This window comes from Leucopleurus acutus (assembly GCF_964270905.1).
Source record: "Leucopleurus acutus genome assembly, chromosome: 19".
NCBI lineage: Eukaryota > Metazoa > Chordata > Mammalia > Artiodactyla > Delphinidae > Leucopleurus > Leucopleurus acutus.
In genome coordinates this window covers 33,444,473-33,465,113 of record NC_139161.1, presented here as the reverse complement: position 1 = coordinate 33,465,113, position 20,641 = coordinate 33,444,473, and the positions used below count along the sequence as shown (strand labels likewise).

General features: G+C 35.7%; 1 protein-coding gene across 3 annotated transcripts in view; it reads left to right on the top strand.

Annotated features, from left to right (window-relative positions):
• STXBP4 (syntaxin binding protein 4) overlaps positions 1-20,641 on the top strand; it is a 180,548-nt gene that overhangs the window by 21,291 nt on the left and 138,616 nt on the right. For all 3 annotated transcript variants that reach the window (XM_082861201.1, XM_082861200.1, XM_082861202.1), the window contains 4 exons: positions 10,770-10,876; positions 11,051-11,270; positions 12,582-12,660; positions 18,107-18,201. In XM_082861201.1, coding sequence (XP_082717327.1) covers positions 10,770-10,876; positions 11,051-11,270; positions 12,582-12,660; positions 18,107-18,201 — 501 coding nt within the window. The remainder of the gene's footprint in view (positions 1-10,769; positions 10,877-11,050; positions 11,271-12,581; positions 12,661-18,106; positions 18,202-20,641) is intronic.

Below are 20,641 nucleotides of genomic sequence, written 5' to 3'. Positions count from 1 at the left end.
TCTAGTGTATTTTTCATTTCAGTTATTGCATTGTTCATCTCTGTTCGTTTGTTCTTTAATTCTTCTATGTCTTTGTTAAACATTTCTTGCATCTTCTTGATCCTTGCCTCCATTCTTTTTCTGAGGTCCTAGATCATCTTCATTACCATTATTCTGAATTCTTTTTTTGGAAGGTTGCCTATATCCACTTCATTTAGTTGTTTCTCTGGGGTTTTATCTTGTTCCTTCATCTGGGACATAATCCTCTGCCTTTTCATTTTGTTTATCTTTCTGTGACTGTGGTTTTTGTTCCACAGGCTGCAGGATTGTAGTTATTCTTGCTTCTGCTGTCTGCCCTCTGGTGGATGAGTCTATCTAAGGGGCTTATGCAAGCTTCCTGATGGGAGGGACTGGTGGTGTGTAGAGCTGCGTGTTGCTCTGGTGGGTACAGCTCAGTAAAACTTTAATCCACTTGTCAGCTGATGGGTGGGGCTGTGTCCCCTCCCTGTTGGTTGTTTGGCCTGAGGAGACCAAGCACTGGAGCCTACAGGCTCTATTTTGGGGCTAATGGCAGACTCCAGGAGGGCTCATGCCCATGAGTACTTCCCAGAACTTCTGCTGCCAGTGTCCTTGTCCCCGTGGTGAGCCACTGCTGCCCCCTGCCTGTGCAGGAGACCCTCCAACACTAGCAGGTAGGTCTGGTTCAGTCTCCTGTGTTGTCACTGCTCCTTCCCCCTGGGTCCTGGTGCACACAAGACTTTGTGTGTACACTCCAAGAGTAGAGTCCCTGTTTCCCCCAGTCCTAAATCCTGCAATCAAATCCTGCTGGCCTTCAAAGTCTGATTCTCTGGGAATTCCTCCTCCCGTTGCCAGACCCCCAGGTTGGGAAGCCTGATGTGGGGCTCATAACCTTCACTCCAGTGCATGGACTTATGTGGTATAATTGTTCTCCAATTTGTGAGTCACCCACCCAGCAGTTATGGGATTTGATTTTATAATGATTGCACCCCTCCTATCATCTCACTGCAGCTTCTCCTTTGTCTTTGCATGTGGGGTATCTTTTTTGGTGAGTTCCATTGTCTTCCTGTCGATGATTGTTCAGTAGTTAGTTGTGATTCCTGTGCTCTCGCAAGAGGGAGTTAGCACATGTCCTTCTACTTCGCCATCTTGAACCAATCTCAGTAAATTTTTAATATTAACTGAATGTTCACTGTGACCATTTCTTAGTGAAAGATACAGAGGGATTGGAAGATAGACCTTTATACTCGTGGAGTTTTAACCTAACAAATGAATAGCAAATAAATATGAAATAAATATGAAAGTAGCAGATTTCAAGCTGTAAGTAAATGTTATATATTTTTAATTATATGCTGTTCAAATTTTATTATAAGTCTGGCTGAGAGAGGTTATATTTGAAGACATGTTATCTATTCACTGCTCCCAGTTAGGTTTAACTTAGATCAGTTAAAGTACTTCATTTAGCCTCTCCTAAATGCAAAACAAAACAAAACAAACAGAGCAAATAAAATCCACTCACTTCTGAATTTGCAGTAATTCTTGTTGAATTTGTTAATTATGCCAGTCACTAGTAGCCCATATGAGAAATTAGATTTAGAATTAAGACTAGAAAATATCTATTTTAGGAGTTAGAAAACCTTACTGTCCTCTTCACTGTAAGAAATATGTAAAGCATGAGTTCCTTTTTGCTCTGGTTGCTAGGAAGCTCAGATCCATATTTGAAGCACTTAGTTAACACATTGGTTACTATATTTTCATGCTCATTTCTCTTGAATTTTATTTGCTATTTCTGTTTTACTAATGTGATTCTACATGTCTTTTGTTGAAAATTGCCTCCCTTTTTGGAGAGATGTAGGACATAAAGAATTTAATAAAACATTCTATTAATATCAAGCTATGTAACATGAGAAGTGATACCCTTATAAAGTCTGTTTATATTGTCATTGTCCTTATTCTAGTTGTTTTGGTTGAATAAATAGTCCTACCCTTACCCCCACCCCGATTCCTACACCAAACACTGTTTAGAAAGCAGTTTGTTTATTCAATTGGATTTTTTTCCTTGTTAGAAAAAAAAAACAGTTTAACCAGTAACTTCCAAAACAATAGATTTAAATTGTTTCAACCTTGCTGAGATAATAAGGTTTCCTCCAAATACACTTACCAAGTGGTAAGTATTATACAATAAGCATTGGGTATTATAATGATATAATTTTTGGCTATTGAATTTAATTTATTAACTAACTAAGAGCATACTTAAATGCTAAATTTAAACAAATTCAAACAAACGAAAAACAAAATTTTTCTTGTAAGAATTGAGATGTACTACTTTAGTTTTAAAGCTGAGATATGTCTCTCTGTGTGTGTGTGTGTGTGTGTGTGTGTGTGTGTGCGTGTGCGTGTGTGTGTATTCAGTATAGCTAAGGTATTTCTTAGACTATACTTGAAGTAATGCAGTAGATCATGGTACCTAACAAGTGAAAAGAATTTACTTTTAAGACAAGCATCAATTTGTGCTTTTTTTCCCTCATCAAAAATATTTGTAGTTAAAGTAATAAATTGATAGCAGTGGTGCTGAGTGACTCATCTCCTGTCAGTGATGACAGACTAAGAAATTATACCTATAATGTATATTTTCTCTTGTTGATTTTCTGAGAATTTCATTGTTTGAAAGTGTATTAGAAAGCAAAACCGTGTAATAAAGTATATTTTATATTTACCACTAGAGAGCAGCACAGAGTTATTAATGTTTTTTGACAGCATCTGGTCATGTCCAAGAGAAGAAAACAGCCAAAATAGAGAAAGGTGTAGACAGAGAAGAATAAGTAGGTTTGCAGTGCTTACATTTACTTTTGTGTTCTTCGTCAAGTTGGAGAGTTATGTACATGTTTACTCTGCAAATACAAATTAATGCAATTTTATTTAAAGAAATTTTTATGAATAGTAATAATAGAATTTACTGTATTCTAAATACTGTGTTAGGCTTGTTAATAAACTTCTAATCTGTACAAAATTTCTCCAGGTGTTTTCATGGAATAGGAAACACTGGTTCATAGGGTATCCTTATTAAGTTGCTGAACTGAGCAACTGTTAATATTTTTTAAATGCATATGAGTGCTTTCACTTGCTGTAATTTTAACATTATGTTGTTTCAGAACTAATAATATAGGCAATCTCAAGTTTATAGATGGATTATATTTCATTTATATTCCCAAACTTTATAGATAGGGGATTATTGGAACGCAGGAGTTATCTTTAAGTAACCATGGTTAGCTTCTCCCCTTTATCCCAATACACACACAAAAGTATTTTTCCTCCTGGAATATATGAAATGCAACACTGGTTCAGTAACCAAAATTGTCCTGTCTCTGAAAAACGTATTCTGAGTTCAAACTTGGAACATATTGACACGTTTTGCTAGTTCAAGTAGGAAAGAAGATTCTCCCAGCTTTAAGAGCTAGAGGTAGCCTATAGGTTGGGAACAAATATACTATGTACTGAGTTAAGGGAAATATGAAATATGGGAACTCCAAGGCCCTTTTCACCCCACCAGCCAATCCAATATCAGTTTGGAGTCTCAGTGTTAAATCTTAGATCTTTTTGGGGGGGGACACTCCTTTGACACATATCCAATTGCCTGATCAACATTTCCACTTGAATCTCTTAAAGGCATCTCAAATGCAACATGTCTGAGGCAGGACTCATGATAGTCACATCACACCTTCATCTACCCATTTCTTCCCAAACAGACCTCTTTCCAGTGTTCCCAATCTCTGTGAATGACACCTTCCAGTAGCACAAAGTCAGAAAACTAACAGCATCCTAACTACTTCCTCTCCCTTAACACCCATATCCAATTCCTTAGTACATACTGTTGACTGTTCTACTCTCAATAGCTCTTGAACCCATCAGTCTTCTTGATCTCCACTTCCATCACCATTGCTTAAACTATCATCATTTTTTATCAGACCTCACAATAGCTTTGTCTGTTCTTATGCACCATTCCTATTTCCCTCCCAGCTATCCAACTAATACTTACTTGCCTACAAGGCTCTGTATTATGTGACTTCTGCCTTCTACTTCTCTGACTCTCCATCCCCACCTATGCTTTCAGAGTAGCATTCTTTCAGTCCCTGGAAGGGGCCTGGTTCTTTGTCATCTTATATGCTGCTCCCTCTGACTGAGAACAGCTCCCCCCATTACTTTCAAATATCAATTCAAAGACCACTTACAAAGAGAGGTATTCCTTGTGCTTCCCCCATCCCAAGTCTAGGCCAGGTTGTTTTCCTGTCTGTGCACCTTTCCTTCATATCACCTGTCTGTGCCTGTTTCTTTCCTTCTCAGTTTATGATCATACATCAGTATCTGTGACTGTTTTACCAACTCTGCCTGAGCCACAAGTCTCAGATTATTTCCTAAGTGCAAGGATATTATCTGATTTTATTCACAATAATATCTTTAGTCCCTAGCTTGGTACCTGACACATATTAATTGCTCAATTAATACCAATGAATGAATAATCCTTTAGTCACATTTCTGAGAATTCACTGATCTGCCTGTTTACCATTCAACTGCCACCATCTGGGCTCCACACAAAAGTACCTCTTCTTCTTAGCCCTTTGTGACCGATTCTGAACCACACTTTGAATGTTTTTGTTTTTTTCTTTGTTTCTCTGCTAATACTGTAAGGACAGCAGGCAGGAATCAAAATTTTTTCTTCAAAACTAACATATTTCATTTACCTGATTCTAGGGCGCACACACACACACACACACACACACACACACACACACACACAGTCAGCCCTCCATATCCTCGGGTTCCATATCTGTGGGTTCAACCAACCTCAAATTGAAAATATTCAGAAAAAAAAATTCCAGAAAGTTCCAAAAAGCAAACTTGAATTTGCAACACAGGCAACTATTTACATGGCATTTACATTGTATTTACATAGCATTTACATTGCATTAGGTATGATAAGTAATCTAGAGATGCTTTAAAGTATGCAGGGAGGGTGTGCATAGGTTTCATGCAAATGTTATGCCATTTCACGTAAGGGACTTGAGCATCCATGAATTTCGGTATTCAAGGGGGTACTGGATCCACTCTCCCTCAGACACCAAGGGACTACTGTATACACATACACACACATATATATAAAACAAACATATGGGTATAGAATTACCCATGTGTAATTCTATCTATCTATCTCTATATATCTATATCTATATATCTTTTTTTTTTTCCTCTCTCTAGCATCTCTGAAATTGAGATGGATCTTACAATAAATGTCATAGTATAATTGGCAGCATTTTTTCACTGGAACTGGGACCAAGGATTTTTGGATAGTTAGGACAAAGGCCTCTGGATGGCAGGGGGTAAAGAAACCAATCAATTGGTGGGAGCTAAAGCAGTAGCAGCCAAGAGGGTTCACTTTAAGATGTCATTCACTTTTCTCCTTTGCCATTACTATTTGTGTTAGAGCCACCTTAATTTCCTCAAAGTGTTTCCTGGGCCTTATTCATTTATTGTGGACCTATTGTATACCTGGCACTATGCTCAGAGATATAACCATGAAAAAGACATAGTTCTGATCAACTGAAAGAATCAATGCTGCTAATTTGGGAGTTGCTGAATTAATATACTCCAATGGAAAAAAAAAGATATGTAAACAAATAAGGACAGTACAGAGTAAGTGCAATAATATAGATAAGTAAAAGTGCATTTGGAACAAAGAGAAGGGGACAATTAAATAAATCTAGGGAGATGGAGAAAACTTACGGCAGAAATAATATTTGAATTTGGTTGTGAAGTTTAAATGAGAGTTCATCAGACAGAGAAGTGGCAAGATGGGTGGTGGCATTCTAGATAGGAATTAATATGTATAAGTGAATTAAAGTTTGAAAGACTGTGGCTGATTTGAAGAACATTTTCTGAGAATAGAATGAAGAATTTATATGCTGAGGAGGGAAGGTAGATGATGAGGCTAGAAAAAGTAGGTTGCAGCTAGTTTGTTGTGCTAGGTTTGGGAAGTTCAGTTCAGCTTTTCCCGCAAGTGGGCAGTCATAAAGGGTTCTTAATTTGAGGAGTGGGAGGGTTAAATTTGCTATTACTGTAAAAATTGCCTGCAACAGATATGGGATTCTGATTCAACTCACTTCAATTTAACACCTACAATGTACTAGGATTGTATATGCGTTATTTATCACAGCAACCTTGTGCAATAGGTACTTATCCCCACTTCACAGCTAAAAAACTGAGTCTCATGGAGATTAAACAAATTGCCTAAATTCATGTTAATAACTGGTATTTAAAAAGTGATACTTCCATTGACTTTCATCCTTTATGAAAGTATGGGAAAGGAATCCAAAGGCTTGCAGGAACATTCCTTAGTATTTAGGAATAATGAGTTAGAATCAGGCTGTATATATGGTTATGGTAACACATTATTTAGAAAACTGTAATGGTCATTATAATCTGAAATGGACAGTGTTGGCAGCTTTTAATGAAAGTATGCAAGTGTTCAAGAATACATTATTATTTCAACATCTTTATAAATGTCAATGTGAAAGAATTCAGACTGAAGTTAGGTGTGTGAAAGTGCTTGGCACCTTGCCTGTCATGTTGTCTAGTTGCTCAATAAGTGCTGAACCAGAATCTAGACAGTGTGGAAGAGGCCTCTCTGAAGTTACTATCTTCACAGACACATTAATCCAGCTGGGGCAGAATTCACTCGCTTTGAATGCCAGACTTTTACAGAAATAGCTTTGTTTTAGTTTGCAGGTTCTGACTTTTAAACAGGTTCAGAAATTCACATGATCAGCTAAGATCTTATTCTAGGAGGCAAAGAAAAAAAAAAAAAACAACTGCTGTGAGTACTTTTTAGAAACAAAAATATATATAAACACCAGAAACCACAGTCAGAGACTTTCTTCTTCTTCTCTTCTCTGACTCTTGTCTTCCTGGAAAATGCTACTTCAGTACATGGGTGTACTTTAATATAAGATGTGTTAAATTGCCTTACTGAGAACCTTTTCCTCTGCATGGCTAATACTGTGCGGCCCAAGAGGCGAATGTGGGAGGCTTCTGTTTTCTGAAGCTTTTTCTCCATAATGCTGTCAACCAACTGTGGTTTCTATAAGATACATGGATAGAGGAGCTGTCTCCGACAGTTTAGAATTTAGTTCCGTGTTCCTTGTAGATGAGGTTGTGCACCTCCCCTATCCCCTTCCTTAGCTTTCTTTCATTGTTTATGAATATCTAGCTAGCAAGTTGTGGAGCTCAAATTCAAATTCAAATCTATCTGGTTGCCACAACTCGTGCTCTTTTTTCCTCATCAGTCCACTGCCTCTGAAGACTGCTGCCCAACTAGAAGCCAGATGAGGTGCCATCTGGCTTATAGTCCTCATTATAGAATTTTCCCTTTTCAAGGAAGTTCAATAAAAGGCAGTTTAATACCAAGAATATTTAGATTAAAACAAAATAACCTAATATTTACTGTCCACCACCCCAATTCTAAAAGAACCTTTTTTCCCTTGTCAGTGTCCTTTAAATGCTTTGCTCCAATGAAGAAAGGCTTTCTTCATTTTTCCCTTTCTTTCCTCAAATTACTTCCAGGCTTTGGGACATAAATCAGTAGTAGAATAGTCATTAAATTTCAGTTATAATATACCTTATTAAGCTGATTCTAATGAGGAATTTTTTTTGCAGATCCCAAATGGTCTAGAGCTGGATTTAACAATGACATTTATTTAATTTTATTTATTTATTTATTTTAAAATTAGATTTTAAGAACCTCTATTTGGCCCTTACTTCCAATGCCAGTTTTGGAATATAGAACCAAAATAAAATTCATCTGGTTAGGAACATTGTTGAGGCAAATGTCATGAGCTTTCTTTTGATGGGCTGGAAAATTTCTTTTCTTTTTAATAATATAATATTTTATGTATACAAAAGGATATTGGAACATATATCTAACTTATGAAGAATAATAATGAAACAAATGCCTATGAATCCACTTAGAGTTCACCATTTGACTTATGAAGTAGAAAATTTTACTATTAAGGCTTCCTATATGTTTTCCCCCCACCCCATTGCATTCCCCACCCTCCCTCCCAGAAATAAGCACTCTCCAGAATTTTGTTCTTCCTTAATTTTTATTAGCCTTATCATTTTGCCTGTGGCAAAAAGGTTGTTTTTGTTTGTTTGTTTGTTACCATTTCACTTTAACCTTAAGGAATGAGTTATCCTCAAACTAATATTTAGCATATTAAATTGAAAGCTCTTGTACCTAAGTTTCTAAGTATAGTCTGGGTATAATTGATTTAAATGCATATATAACCAAAGTCTGTCATAAGGCTTGGGCCCAGGTAATACTGAACTGTGTTTATAAAATCTTATAAAATCAGCTCTTTCATTTTACTGAATATTTAGGATCCATATGGTAGATACTTCCTCCATATTGCTTAGCCTTTTCTAGCATTACTACTGTGTTTTATTCCCCATACATCTATCAAATGGAAGGAGAAAAAACAAATCACTTGTGAATATAGCAATTGTGTGTTCTCTGACTTTGCTAATTATGTTTAATCACATACCTATAAAATCCAAATTAGTTTTCAAATTTTATATATTTTAAAATCAAATTGCCTTTTTGGATTTTTTTATGTTTATATTTCAGAAGGGTCATAGGGTCATTATGCATTTAGATTATAATATCTTTCATTACACAATATTTGAAATAACATGTTCCCATAAAAATTCTTGATAAATATTTTATATTTATTTTGCTTTCCTCTATACTCAGTATTCAGTGTGAGAGATAATAGTAAAGGTCTTTTTTTTTTTTTTTTGCTGTACGCCAGCCTCTCACTGTCGTGGCCTCTCTTGTTGCGGAGCACAGGCTCCGGACGCGCAGGCTCAGCGGCCATGGCTCATGAGCCCAGCCGCTCCATGGCATGCGGGATCTTCCCGGACCAGGGCACGAACCCATGTCCCCTGCATCAGCAGGCAGACTCTCAACCACTGCGCCACCAGGGAAGCCCAGTAAAGGTCTTTTTTAAAAAAATTATTGTTATTTAAAAGTAAAGTAACCATAAATCACCATTATTATATATTATATACGTTTATTACATATAATGCAGTTCAGACCAAAGATCAGTTATTCAGAGATATATCAATATTGTATCAGACTTTCAAACAGAGGGGTCTCATAACATGGACCTTTTTTATAACTCCAGTTGATTCTTTTCATCAAGGAAGTGTGGGAAATAATACTTAGGTAATGTTTACAGTATGAAAACAAAAACAGTAAGTGCAGAAGCTATCCCAGGGATAGCTTGGGGTTAAAGGCCTGCAGATACCTGAACTCTTCCTACTTCCCCATCCTCATTTCTCATGATTTCTGGCTCACACTTTTTAATTGAACACTGTGTTGAAGGCTATAGTCCCCTGCACACTATATGTTGCTTCTCATCTCTGTGTCTTTATCCTGCTACCTCCTTGATGGTAATATGTTTCTTCTTTACTTCCTTCCATCCCCTTATCTTCACCATCTCTTTTCCCTGGTTAATCCTATTAATTAAAACTTATTTTATACATAGTAGATAAGACTTTTTAAAAGATCTTTCCTTGAATTTGTGGAATTTACTTAAATACCATCAAGGGTGAAAATGCTTTCTAACCATATAAGCTTCTTCCCTAGTTATAGAAATAATGCTTTCTGTGTTTGTACTAATGATAAATGGAGAAGCATCTTAAGAGCTGAAAATTAAGAGAGCTCATTCTTCTTTTCCAGTTTGAATTAAAAGAAAAGGCAGGGCTTCCCTGGTGGCGCAGTGGTTGAGAGTCCGCCTGCCGATGCAGGGGATGCGGGTTCGTGCCCCGGTCCGGGAAGATCCCGCATGCCATGGAGCGGCTGGGCCCGTGAGCCATGGCCGCTGAGCCTGCGCGTCCGGAGCCTGTGCTCCGTAAGGGGAGAGGCCGCGGCAGTGAGAGGCCCGCTTACCGCAAAAAAAAAAAAAAAAAAAAAAGAAAAGGCAAATGAAGACTGAGAAAACTTGCCTAACATGTACATTAAGTTTTGTAACTTTTGTGCTTTGTCTTATTCAGTTAGGCTAGTTATAGGCAGAGCCAGGACTTGACAAAGACAATGCCAGGCAGCCAATTAGAATTGGTCGTTATTAGTAGGATGTGAATAAAGCTACCTGTCCAACCAACTGGGCCTGAGTCACAGGAGGGGCAGCAGGTCCAGTGAAGAAGATGTTTCACCATGAACAGAAATGTGGGTAGAATCAATATAATTAAGATCCTTGACTGAATTTTTAAAAATTCTAACTGTGGAATAACTCAGTGTTTGGTGGGATGAAAGATAAAGGAATGCTCAGAAACTGAAGTGAATAAGGCTTATATTCTGAAATATACCAGAATTATTTAGCCTACTTTATCACATTCAGAGCTGTGTTTGTCTCATACAACTGACCTTTTAAAACAGGCCTCATTCCTAGTGTACCAGACTATGTCTTCATATATTCAGGATTCCTTAGGCTGAAAGTTTATTCAAGGAGTACTTGAACATTTCCATTTCATTCATATATATTACCAAACCAGACTTTAATCAAACCATTTTGCTGTTGAGGTTCTCTGTCTAAAATTTTCTTTTTACTCTTTTCTTTAAGTCATTCTTTACTAAAACTGTGCTTTGCTTTAATTGCATCAATTAACTTTTTAAGAAACACCTTAATCAGTTTCTTTACAAATGTTACTATTTTTGTTAGGATGGACGTTTGAAGCCAGGAGATCAACTTGTCTCAATAAACAAGGAGTCTATGATTGGTGTATCATTTGAAGAAGCAAAAAGCATAATTACCAGAGCCAAGTTGAGGTAACTATTCTATCTGTAAGATAGAATGAGTCATTTAGCATGTCTCCCTAAAAATAGAAATTTAAGTTGTCCTAGTACTTTAGACCCAAAAGGAGTATTTTTTGATAATATATGAAACATTATCTTAGAATTCAATAGTACTATATCCATAAAGTGATTTCTTTTTAATGCTAGGTCAGAATCTGCTTGGGAGATAGCATTCATAAGACAGAAATCTCACAGCAGTCATTTAGAAAATCCATCGTGTTCATCCCTTTTACAAGCTACAGGAGAATATGGACCTCAAGCCTCAAAATTTAGTCTTCTTTCTTCTTCCCCTGAAATACTAATTCCAAAGACCTCATCGACTCCCAAATCTACAGATGCCATTTTATCTTCTTTTAAGATAAATCAGGTAATCTTAAATTTTTCTATTTATGTAGTCCACAGATCCCCTATGTGTCATTATGTTTGTCATATACATATAGAACTATAATTTTGGTAATATAGTTTGTTAACAGATTGGTATTTCCTTGAAAGATCTTTTCTTTGTTTAAGATTTTATGCTATGCTGTCAATAAATACAGTTTTTCAAGTCAATATATTGTTTGTCCAGAAAATCATGATCAGGAATGGCATCACAAAGATATGCCTAGATATCACTCAAAACTATGATATGGAAAGTTATATTTATTTTCAGATAGTCTCTAATATGGTTCTGTTCATTATTTTTTTCTGTTTTCTGCTTGACTGAAGACAGGCAATCTTCCTTTCTGTTGCTCAGCTCTTTCCTGTACAGTGTAGGTGGATTTTGTTCCCTCATGTGTGTATGCTGGAATATATCAATAGTTCACCCTAGAATCACACAAAAGGGGGAGTTCCCACATCAAAATCGATACAATTACAGTCATCCCTCATCATCTGTGGAGGGATTGGCTCCAGGATAACCTCCCCACACCCCGACAGCAGATACCAAAATCTGAGGCTGCTCAAGTCTCTTATATAAAATGGTGTAGTATTTGCATTTAACCTATGCACAGCCTCCCCATATACTTTAAATCATCTCTAGATTACTTATAATACCTAATACAATGTAAATGCTATGTAAATAGTTGTAAATAAATACAGTGTAAATGCTATGTAAATAGTTGCCAATGTGGCAAATTCAAGTTTTGCTTTTTGAAACTTCTTAGAGTTTTTAAAAAATAGTTTTAATCCATTGTTGGTTGAATTTGCACATGCAGAAATGGCAGATATGAAGGGATGACTGTAATTATTAATTGCAATGGTGCCATAAATAATGAGTTATAAAATAGAGTGTATACCCTATAAAACAAACTTGAAAATCAGGTAGGCTTTTAGTCAGTGCAATAAAATTCATCAAAAGTAATTTCAGTTTCAGGCCCATGCTAATCAGATACAGAGTTTAAGATTTTCTCTTAGCCCTTTATACTTTCTCATTTGGGGTTATAATACCTTTTCAGAGACACAGTGCATAGCCTTATATTTTGTTGTCCTTGGGTATGGTAGAGCTGAAAGCAGTTGTTACTTTCATTCTGAATTGCTGTGTTTGAAGATGAATATACCAAAATTTTAAAGGTTTTATATTTGGGGGACTATTGCTTTAATCTCTTTAATCATTCTTTTTATGTTAACGTGAGCTTCTCATGTGGTTTTTGACCTACTTTAGAAAATGACATTTCACCTTCCTCATTTTCTTTCATAGATAAAAACTGGATACAAGAAAACAGAACAGATTCCAATTACTTCTTCAGACAACAGCCCTACAGATATGCCTAATACAGGTAAATGCACATTTAATTCCTCTTTCCTGTTATTTTTCTCAATTAATCTCTCAATGAGGAGTACATAATGTGACTTAAAAGACTTTAAAGAAGGGTGCATTATGCCTTTTTCCTTCATTGAATAAAAGAGCAAAATGAATCCATTGTGCAGCGGTCCCTGTTAGATTATGACTTTTATTGGAAATTTTCCTGAACAAAGGGTTGAAATTTTAAAAGATGCATTATCATTGCAGTGTCTATGAAGCTGTAATAATCAATGAACTGTTGAAACCAAATAATGAAAACTCTTCTATAACTCAAGATTAGGATGCCTTGCCCTTTTAGTGAAATCCTCGTGAGGTATATTAAATGCACCTTTCAGAGAAATTATAGAAGGGAGCATAGCTTAAGAAAAGAAGTATGTTTTGTTTTTCTTAGAAGAGATTATATAGATATAAATTCGAAAGAACATCAGTATTGTGAATTCAGTATTACTGGTTCTTAATTAGCATGAAATGATTTATTGACTTTTCAAAACAGTAAAGGATTAATTGTGTAAGCTACCCATAAAAAAAGGATTTTTATCAATCTGTAAAGTGTTTGTAGGCTCAAATATCAAGAAAAAATTCCTTCCCTTATATTATCTCCAAAAGTTAAAGGGAACAACAATAAAAACAAACAAACAAAAAAAACTATACTTATTGAAAGGAAGAGTTAATTACATGTCTAAATTATAAAGCAAATTGTTACTCGTATACTTTAATTTTTAATAGCATTGTGTAGAGCAAAACTGCAAAATAAGGAAGAGTTAGCAGAAATTATATAGTGTCTTAGTCTGTGTGGGTTACTCTAACAAAATACCACAGAATGGGTGGCTTATAAATAACAAACATTTCTCACAGTTCTGGAGGCTGGAAGTCCAGGATCATGGTGCCAGCATGGTCTGGGTGAGAGCTTCCTTGTGGTTGCAGGCTTCTTATTGTGTCCTCACATGGTGGAAAGGTCTTAGAAGCACTGTGGGACCTCTTTTGTAATAACACTAATCCCATTCGTGAGGGCTCCACCTTCATGCTCTAAGCACCTCCCAAAGGCCTCAACTCCGGAGGTTGGAATTTCAACATATGAATTTCGGGTGGACACAAACATTCAGACCATAGCACATAGCTCCTATACTTAACAGGAATTTATAGTGAATTCCATAGTAGTTTCTCTGATTTGGAGCAATATTTACCAGTGGGTTAGGAAAAATCTTTAGCTGTCAATTATGTGCCTTTTTACTTAGTGGAATTTGTTGACCCTTAGAAACTTTATTAGTATTATTTCCTTTACATAATTAATTTTCATTCTCTTGATGCCTCTTTTAGCCAATTTATTTATTCAGTAAGTATTTACTGAGTATGTCATGTGCGTCATAGTTCAGTAGAAAATATGAAGGAACTGGGATTTTTTTTTCCATGAGATACTTAATAGTATATTGTGAAATAAAATATGGGATTAAAAACCTTCATTATTCAGATTAGAAAGCACATATATGTGTGTGTTTATTTATGTGTGTGCGTGTGTGATTATTTTATTGAATAAATACTCGACTATTTGCAGTGTTCTGTGTTGACTAGAGCAGGGGGTGGGTGGTTTTGGTACTCTAAGAAGTATATGTCTTATGGACAAATAACACATTTGCACAAGATGTGTAAAGACATGAGCAAAGTAGATTAAGGGAAGAAGTAGTAAGTGACCTGAGTGTGATATAGGGAAAACACAGTGGTTAGTCACCAGGCTCTGAATGCAAACGTAGAGATTCAGATCTTTGCTCCCAACTTATTGGCTGAATTAGCTTATTATATTGAAATAGTTTCCTCATGGGTTTGTTATGAGTATTAAACAAGATTATGTATGTCAAGCGTTTTGTAATTGGTGCATAGAATATGCTCAGTACATTTTGCTGTCATTATTATTAATATTACGGAAACTGAAGTTTAGAGTATAGCTCAGATAATATTCCAGGGCATGTTTTTTAGAGCAGAAGTGAAAGCTTCTGTCCTTTAATTCAATTTTGCATCCTCCCCCTCTACCCCAGAAGCTAGTACATAGTAAAGAATTTGTCACAAAATATGCAGAAATCAATAGAGAAAAAAAATTTCTTGGCAAAAGTCAGACATCATCTGGATCTTGAAAGAAGTGATAAACATCAACAGATGGATGAAGGTAACAGATCATCCTAAGTGAAGGAGGCATCATCATCAAATGCAAAGAAGTAAGGTCAAGCTACATGTCAGGTGACCCTAGGAGGCAAATGTGATTAGAGCAAGGAGGTCCTGTAGTAATGAACAAACTGAGGTAAATTTACATCAGTGACTATAAGAAATGATGCTAGATTTTGTAATAGAAAAATAATTTAGTGAAAAACATATTTGAGTGAGTTAACTGTATGTAAATATTAAAATGCAATTAAAATGGAACATTTTTCTAGAGTAGAAATGGAATTGACTCAGTACCATTTTCTTCCACATAAATGTAGTAGCCCAGATGTTTCTGGGGAGAAAAGCAAAGTCAACTCTAAATTATCTCTAGGTAACTTATATACCTTGTGATTTGTCTGTTATAAGTAGTTAATTATAGATTGTTCCCAAATTAGATCCTTAACCATCACATCTAGACTCCTTCAGCCAGCTGGTATTTATTAAAAAACATAAATGAGTTTTAATGTTAACCTCAACAAAAATAAACTTAATGAGGCAAGTCTACCCCTGTTCTCATCTCAGAAGCATTCCAAAGTGTAAAACTGGTTAGAATGTTTAAAATTCACATTATACTTGAGTATGTTTTTCAAAACTATTCTGTTATATAAATTTCTTATTTCAGAATCCAGAGTTGTTTACTACTGCCATACGCTGAATAATGCGTGAGTTTGTGAGTGAGCTAAAAACATGCTAACGACATTCCTAAGGAAATCAGTAAAGAATTACTACGTGAAGGAATACGATCATTAACTTTACCACCACACAAGCCTTAATTCTCCTGCAATAAGGCTTTTAAAACTGAAAACAAACTAGTGATGGGGAAAAATATCCATGGTGAGGGTTCATGGTATTAACTAAATGGTATTGATCCTACCCTTATAAAACATTTCCTTTCTTCTGCTCCTAAAAAGAGGAATAGGAAGAGAAGAGCCAAGGGAATAATAAGCCATACTTTGAAAATTCTCACCCCCTCCCAGAGAGGAGCAAATAAAGAGCCCAAGGCTGAAAGTGAGAGAGGACACTGGCAAATGAGGAAAACTGTCTGTGGGAGAGCTTTTCAGGTCAAGTTACCTTGAATTACCAAAGCCTGCTGGATTTATGTCCACATCCTCCTAAGGTTTTGGCTCAAATGTAAAGATTTAGGGGAAGTTTGGCTAGAAGAAAGTGAGGTTTTGTTAAGCCATGATTGCATATTGTTAAATGGGGGATTATTATAAGTTTACGTTAAATCTCCTATTAAATCTCTGTGTGTCTGTGTTACTATTAACGCTACTTTATAGTTTTCATAGTAGTTTTCTATGATTTTTAATTTACCTTTACAATTCCTGTAAGGTGATCTGTTTTATTCTTCCTACTTTACAGATGAGAAAACTGATGATGAAAGATATTGACACATTTAAGAAATTGTCTTCAGGGGTCATAAGAGATTAGAATCCTAACATGGTCACCTACTAGTTGTATGATCTTGGGCTAGTTTCTTTACCCTTTTGGGCCTTAGTCTCATCATTCTTGGGTTGGAAATAATAACACCTGTGTCACTGTGGTTATTGTAAAGATTAAATGAGCTTATATATATAAAGTACTTAGTGTAATGCCTGGCTAAAAGTAAGCATAAATAAGAGTTAATCTGTTATTTCTACTGCTGCAGATAGCAAATTTTTATGCTTAGATGTAGGAAAACATAAGTGAGAACCCACGCCTTGGTGTGAGTCCCTATCCCTCCCTCTCTTTTGTCTTCTCTCTATGCCTTCCACACACACTTGAATTGAGTAATTCACACCCAGGGTTAGTCTTGGTCTGAGATCATAATTAGGTTAGCTTGGGTCCACCTTGTGTTACTGTGCCTTAATGATAGGTCAGGCACCAGACTGAAAGTCGTTGTCAAGCCTCACATGTCCAAACCCTAAAAATGAAAGATAAGGTTTGACTTACCCGCTCTTTGGGCTTCCAAACCACTTCACTCCATGCTGATATTTTATGCTACACTTTAGGTTTGGCACAAAATTTCTCTTAAGAGGAAAAAAATTTTATATATATAATGTATTTTTAGCCCTTGGCCAACAATTAGGTATCACAGCAACTAAGGCGTCTTTGTTGCTTATGTCAAAATTGTAAAAATTTTATTATACTAAAATCAGTCTTTCTCTAGGTTTGACTTCCATTTAAAGCTAAAAGTCAGTAACCATTTTTTTTTCATGATCTTGACACCTATAAGCTATATTCAAGATTTTACATAGAATGTTAAGGAAGCGTTAAAGGTTTAGAGGAAGACTATTTATTTTCCTATGCACTTCTTATGTTCTTAAGAAAGAGAATGCAAATCATTTTGTACTTAGAGACAGATGCTCTGAGAAATAAAAAAAAATTAAAACGCTGCATAAAAATGTGACATTTTAAAAAGTTTTTTCTCTTCCTCTTGTTTCTATGTAGAACTAGTAAAATACCATTTAAAAGTGTATTTAGAATGGTGACAATTTAGATATAAGGATTGAAATGAATTGCAGGAATTTGCTTGAGAAACTTTGGCATATTAAGGCAAATAATTTTTCAAGTTCTAGTCCCTTGTGACACCTGTTTTTTACTCATGCAACAAGGACAAAGCTCGTCTAAATAATAAGGGTAGACTGAGAAGGCGTTAGAGAATGGGTGAGAGGTGTATGACACTCAACTCTTGAGAATCCATTTATGCTACTTGAAATATAACTTCTGCAAAATAAGAAATAGGATTTTTAGTTCAAGAAGTTCTGAGCCTATATCATACTTTATGTGCAAACTTGAAACAGTTTGCATTTGTGAGTTTTTCCATAGTACCTCCAGAACTCATGTAGCAAAACCACTTTTGCCAGAGAAAAATCATGACCTTTTAAATTTTCTAATATGATTTTGCTTATTTTGGAAGAAAAAAAGACTTTTCATTTTGCAATTAGTAAGCTGTTGTGATGACAAGGTAACTGGTGGGATGTATGTTTGTTGTATTAATATTTCTGTGGGACTTAATGCATAATTGGCCACTCTTTTTATATCATGTCTTTTAAGGCTTAAGTGAAACTGGTTTATATAATACATTTTAGGTTTAAAGAACAAAAAACCATGAAAACAAAAGTGAAAACTGGTAACTGATTAGCCAGAATTCTTTCTGAACCTCAGGAGCCCAGAACACATCCTGTCAAATGAAAAATTCTATTCCAATTAAATTTCCAATTAATGTATACCCTGTTGTCTCATAGATATTGCCCCTGCCTTGACTGATAATTATGGACCACAAGGAAAGAAGATTTCCCTAAATCCCTCTGTTCGCCTTAAAGTAGAGAAACTGGAAATGGTAAATACTTGAAATTTTCATTTTTCTTCCATAAAACAACAGCAAGGAAATATTCTCATTCTTTGAGAGGATAAGGGATTGGAGCCATTAGTTTCTTGAAGAGTTATCTATTTACAGTTAAATGAATGGCAGTTTGGGTTTAAACTGTTTAATTCATGTTTAATTTGGGCAGTTCATGGTGGTTCATTAGTACAAAATAGAAATAAAACCTTTTGTAACTAAATTGACCTTCAAATTAATCAGTTTCCTCCTGTGTAGGAATGAGACAAATGTGACGTTTTACAATATAGAATCAGAGGAAACATGGGGTAAATTACGACAAAGTGTAGTAGACTTCAAATATGTAATGGCAATAAGTGCAAGGAAATAATACTCTATTACTCAATTGTTTAAAAAGTGAAGGGAAACTAAATCTTAACAAAATAGAAGCCTACTAGATATAAAGAAGATGGTAGCAATGTACCAAATAGTATTATATTGAGAGTTTCTGTATATAAAAGAAACATAAGATGATTAAAAAAGAAAAATTAGGGGGCTTCCCTGGTGGCGCAGTGGTTGAGAGTCCGCCTGCCGATGCAGGGGACGCGGGTTCGTGCCCCAGTCCAGGAGGATCCCACATGACGCGGAACGGCTGGGCCCGTGAGCCATGGCCGCTGAGCCTGCGCGTCCGAATCCTGTGCTTCCAACAGGAGACGCCAGTGAGAGGCCCGTATACCGCAAAAAAAAAAAAAAAAAAATCCTTTGCTCCCCAACGGGAGACACCAGTGAGAGGCCCGCATACCGCAAAAAAAAAAAAAAGAGAGAAAGAAAAATTATAAGCAGAAAATGATTTTAAAACTTTTCCTCTTAGGATACCTGGAAGATGACAGCAAAAATGTGTGATTTCTTTTTAATATGAAAATGGATATAATGCCGAAGGTTCACAGCCTCTACTTTCCTATCAGTTTTTGTGGATAATATATTTTTTTTTTTTTTCGGTACGCGGGCCTCTCACTGTTGTGGCCTCTCCCGTTGCGGAGCACAGGCTCCGGACGCGCAGGCTCAGTGGCCATGGCTCACGGTCACAGCCGCTCCGTGGCATGTGGGATCTTCCTGGACCGGGGCACGAACCCGTGTCCCCTGCATCGGCAGGCGGACTCTCAACCACTGCGCCACCAGGGAAGCCCTGGATAATGATTTTTTACACTTTTAGGAACAGTATGAGAATGCATAGCTAGAATAAATATGCATTACCATTCATTCACATATTCAGACCTTTGCATGGTCCTATAGTAATACCCTTTTCAGTGCCAGTTTGAATCTTACTCTTTGTTCAAATTCTGACTCAATTCCAACTCCTTTGTACAGCTCCTTGCTAACTTTTATAGTTCAGGCCAATATTGCCATATTTTGCACATCTGTAGCACTGAACATTATTTTGCAGTACCCTGTAATCTTCTGTGTTTTGTTTTATCAGTAAGTCAGAGCTTACAATCTCTGTGTACCTACCACCATTTAAACACCTGGTTTGTACTCTATAAAATTCTTATTAATTAGGTACTTGAGATGTCTCCTTCATATCTTCGAAATCCTGGGTATCTTTCCCTATGTTTTACTCTCTTTTTATTTGTGGCTGAAATGTAAGTTCTGGATAATAGCAAGTTTTACAATCAGTTAATAATAACATTTTCAAAAAATAGAATGTTTGAGGTTTAAAAACCTATCTATTAATATCTAAAAATGAATAATTACTGTTTTTTAATGATATTGCTGTAATATATATTTCTGAACATCCAAGATTTAATGCTAACCATTCCTCTGGATAAGGAGAAAACTATTCAGCTAATGACTTTACCTGGCAGTCATTATTCTTTGACTCAGTTTAAATTTCCCTAGCACATGATATTTTAAAAATCTGATTAATTTTCTTAGAGATATGAAAATCATCTAAATTTATATTGATTCTGAGAAATATGAGTTGCTTGCACATTGAGTATTCCACTTTTGGTCCTCCTTTGAGCCTTAGCAAATTGATTTTTGTAGGAAAAAATGGCAGTTTTACAGCAAAGGAAACCTACATTCTGTGTAAATTCAGCTTCCCTGCTTTTATTCTAAATATTTTTAGTGACTATATTTAGTAGAGCATTCTCTGTTTTTCAGAGTTTGAAACTAAATTTCACTTAATAATTTTTTTTTTCTAAAATCCGTATTAGCTTCTATCTGCCCATACATTTCCTAAGCTACTCTTACTTTTTTGAATAGTTACATATTAATGTAATAATATCTGTATCATTTTAATTTGAAATAGATCCTTCTATTTTAGTTGCTACTTTGTAGACAAATTCAACTTTATTGTCCATTACATTTTTAACACATTTCCTATTTAGTAATAGATAAGGCCAATATGTTCAAGTATTTAAAATGTAATAAAATTACATTTTTTTACTTTATCGCTTATAAG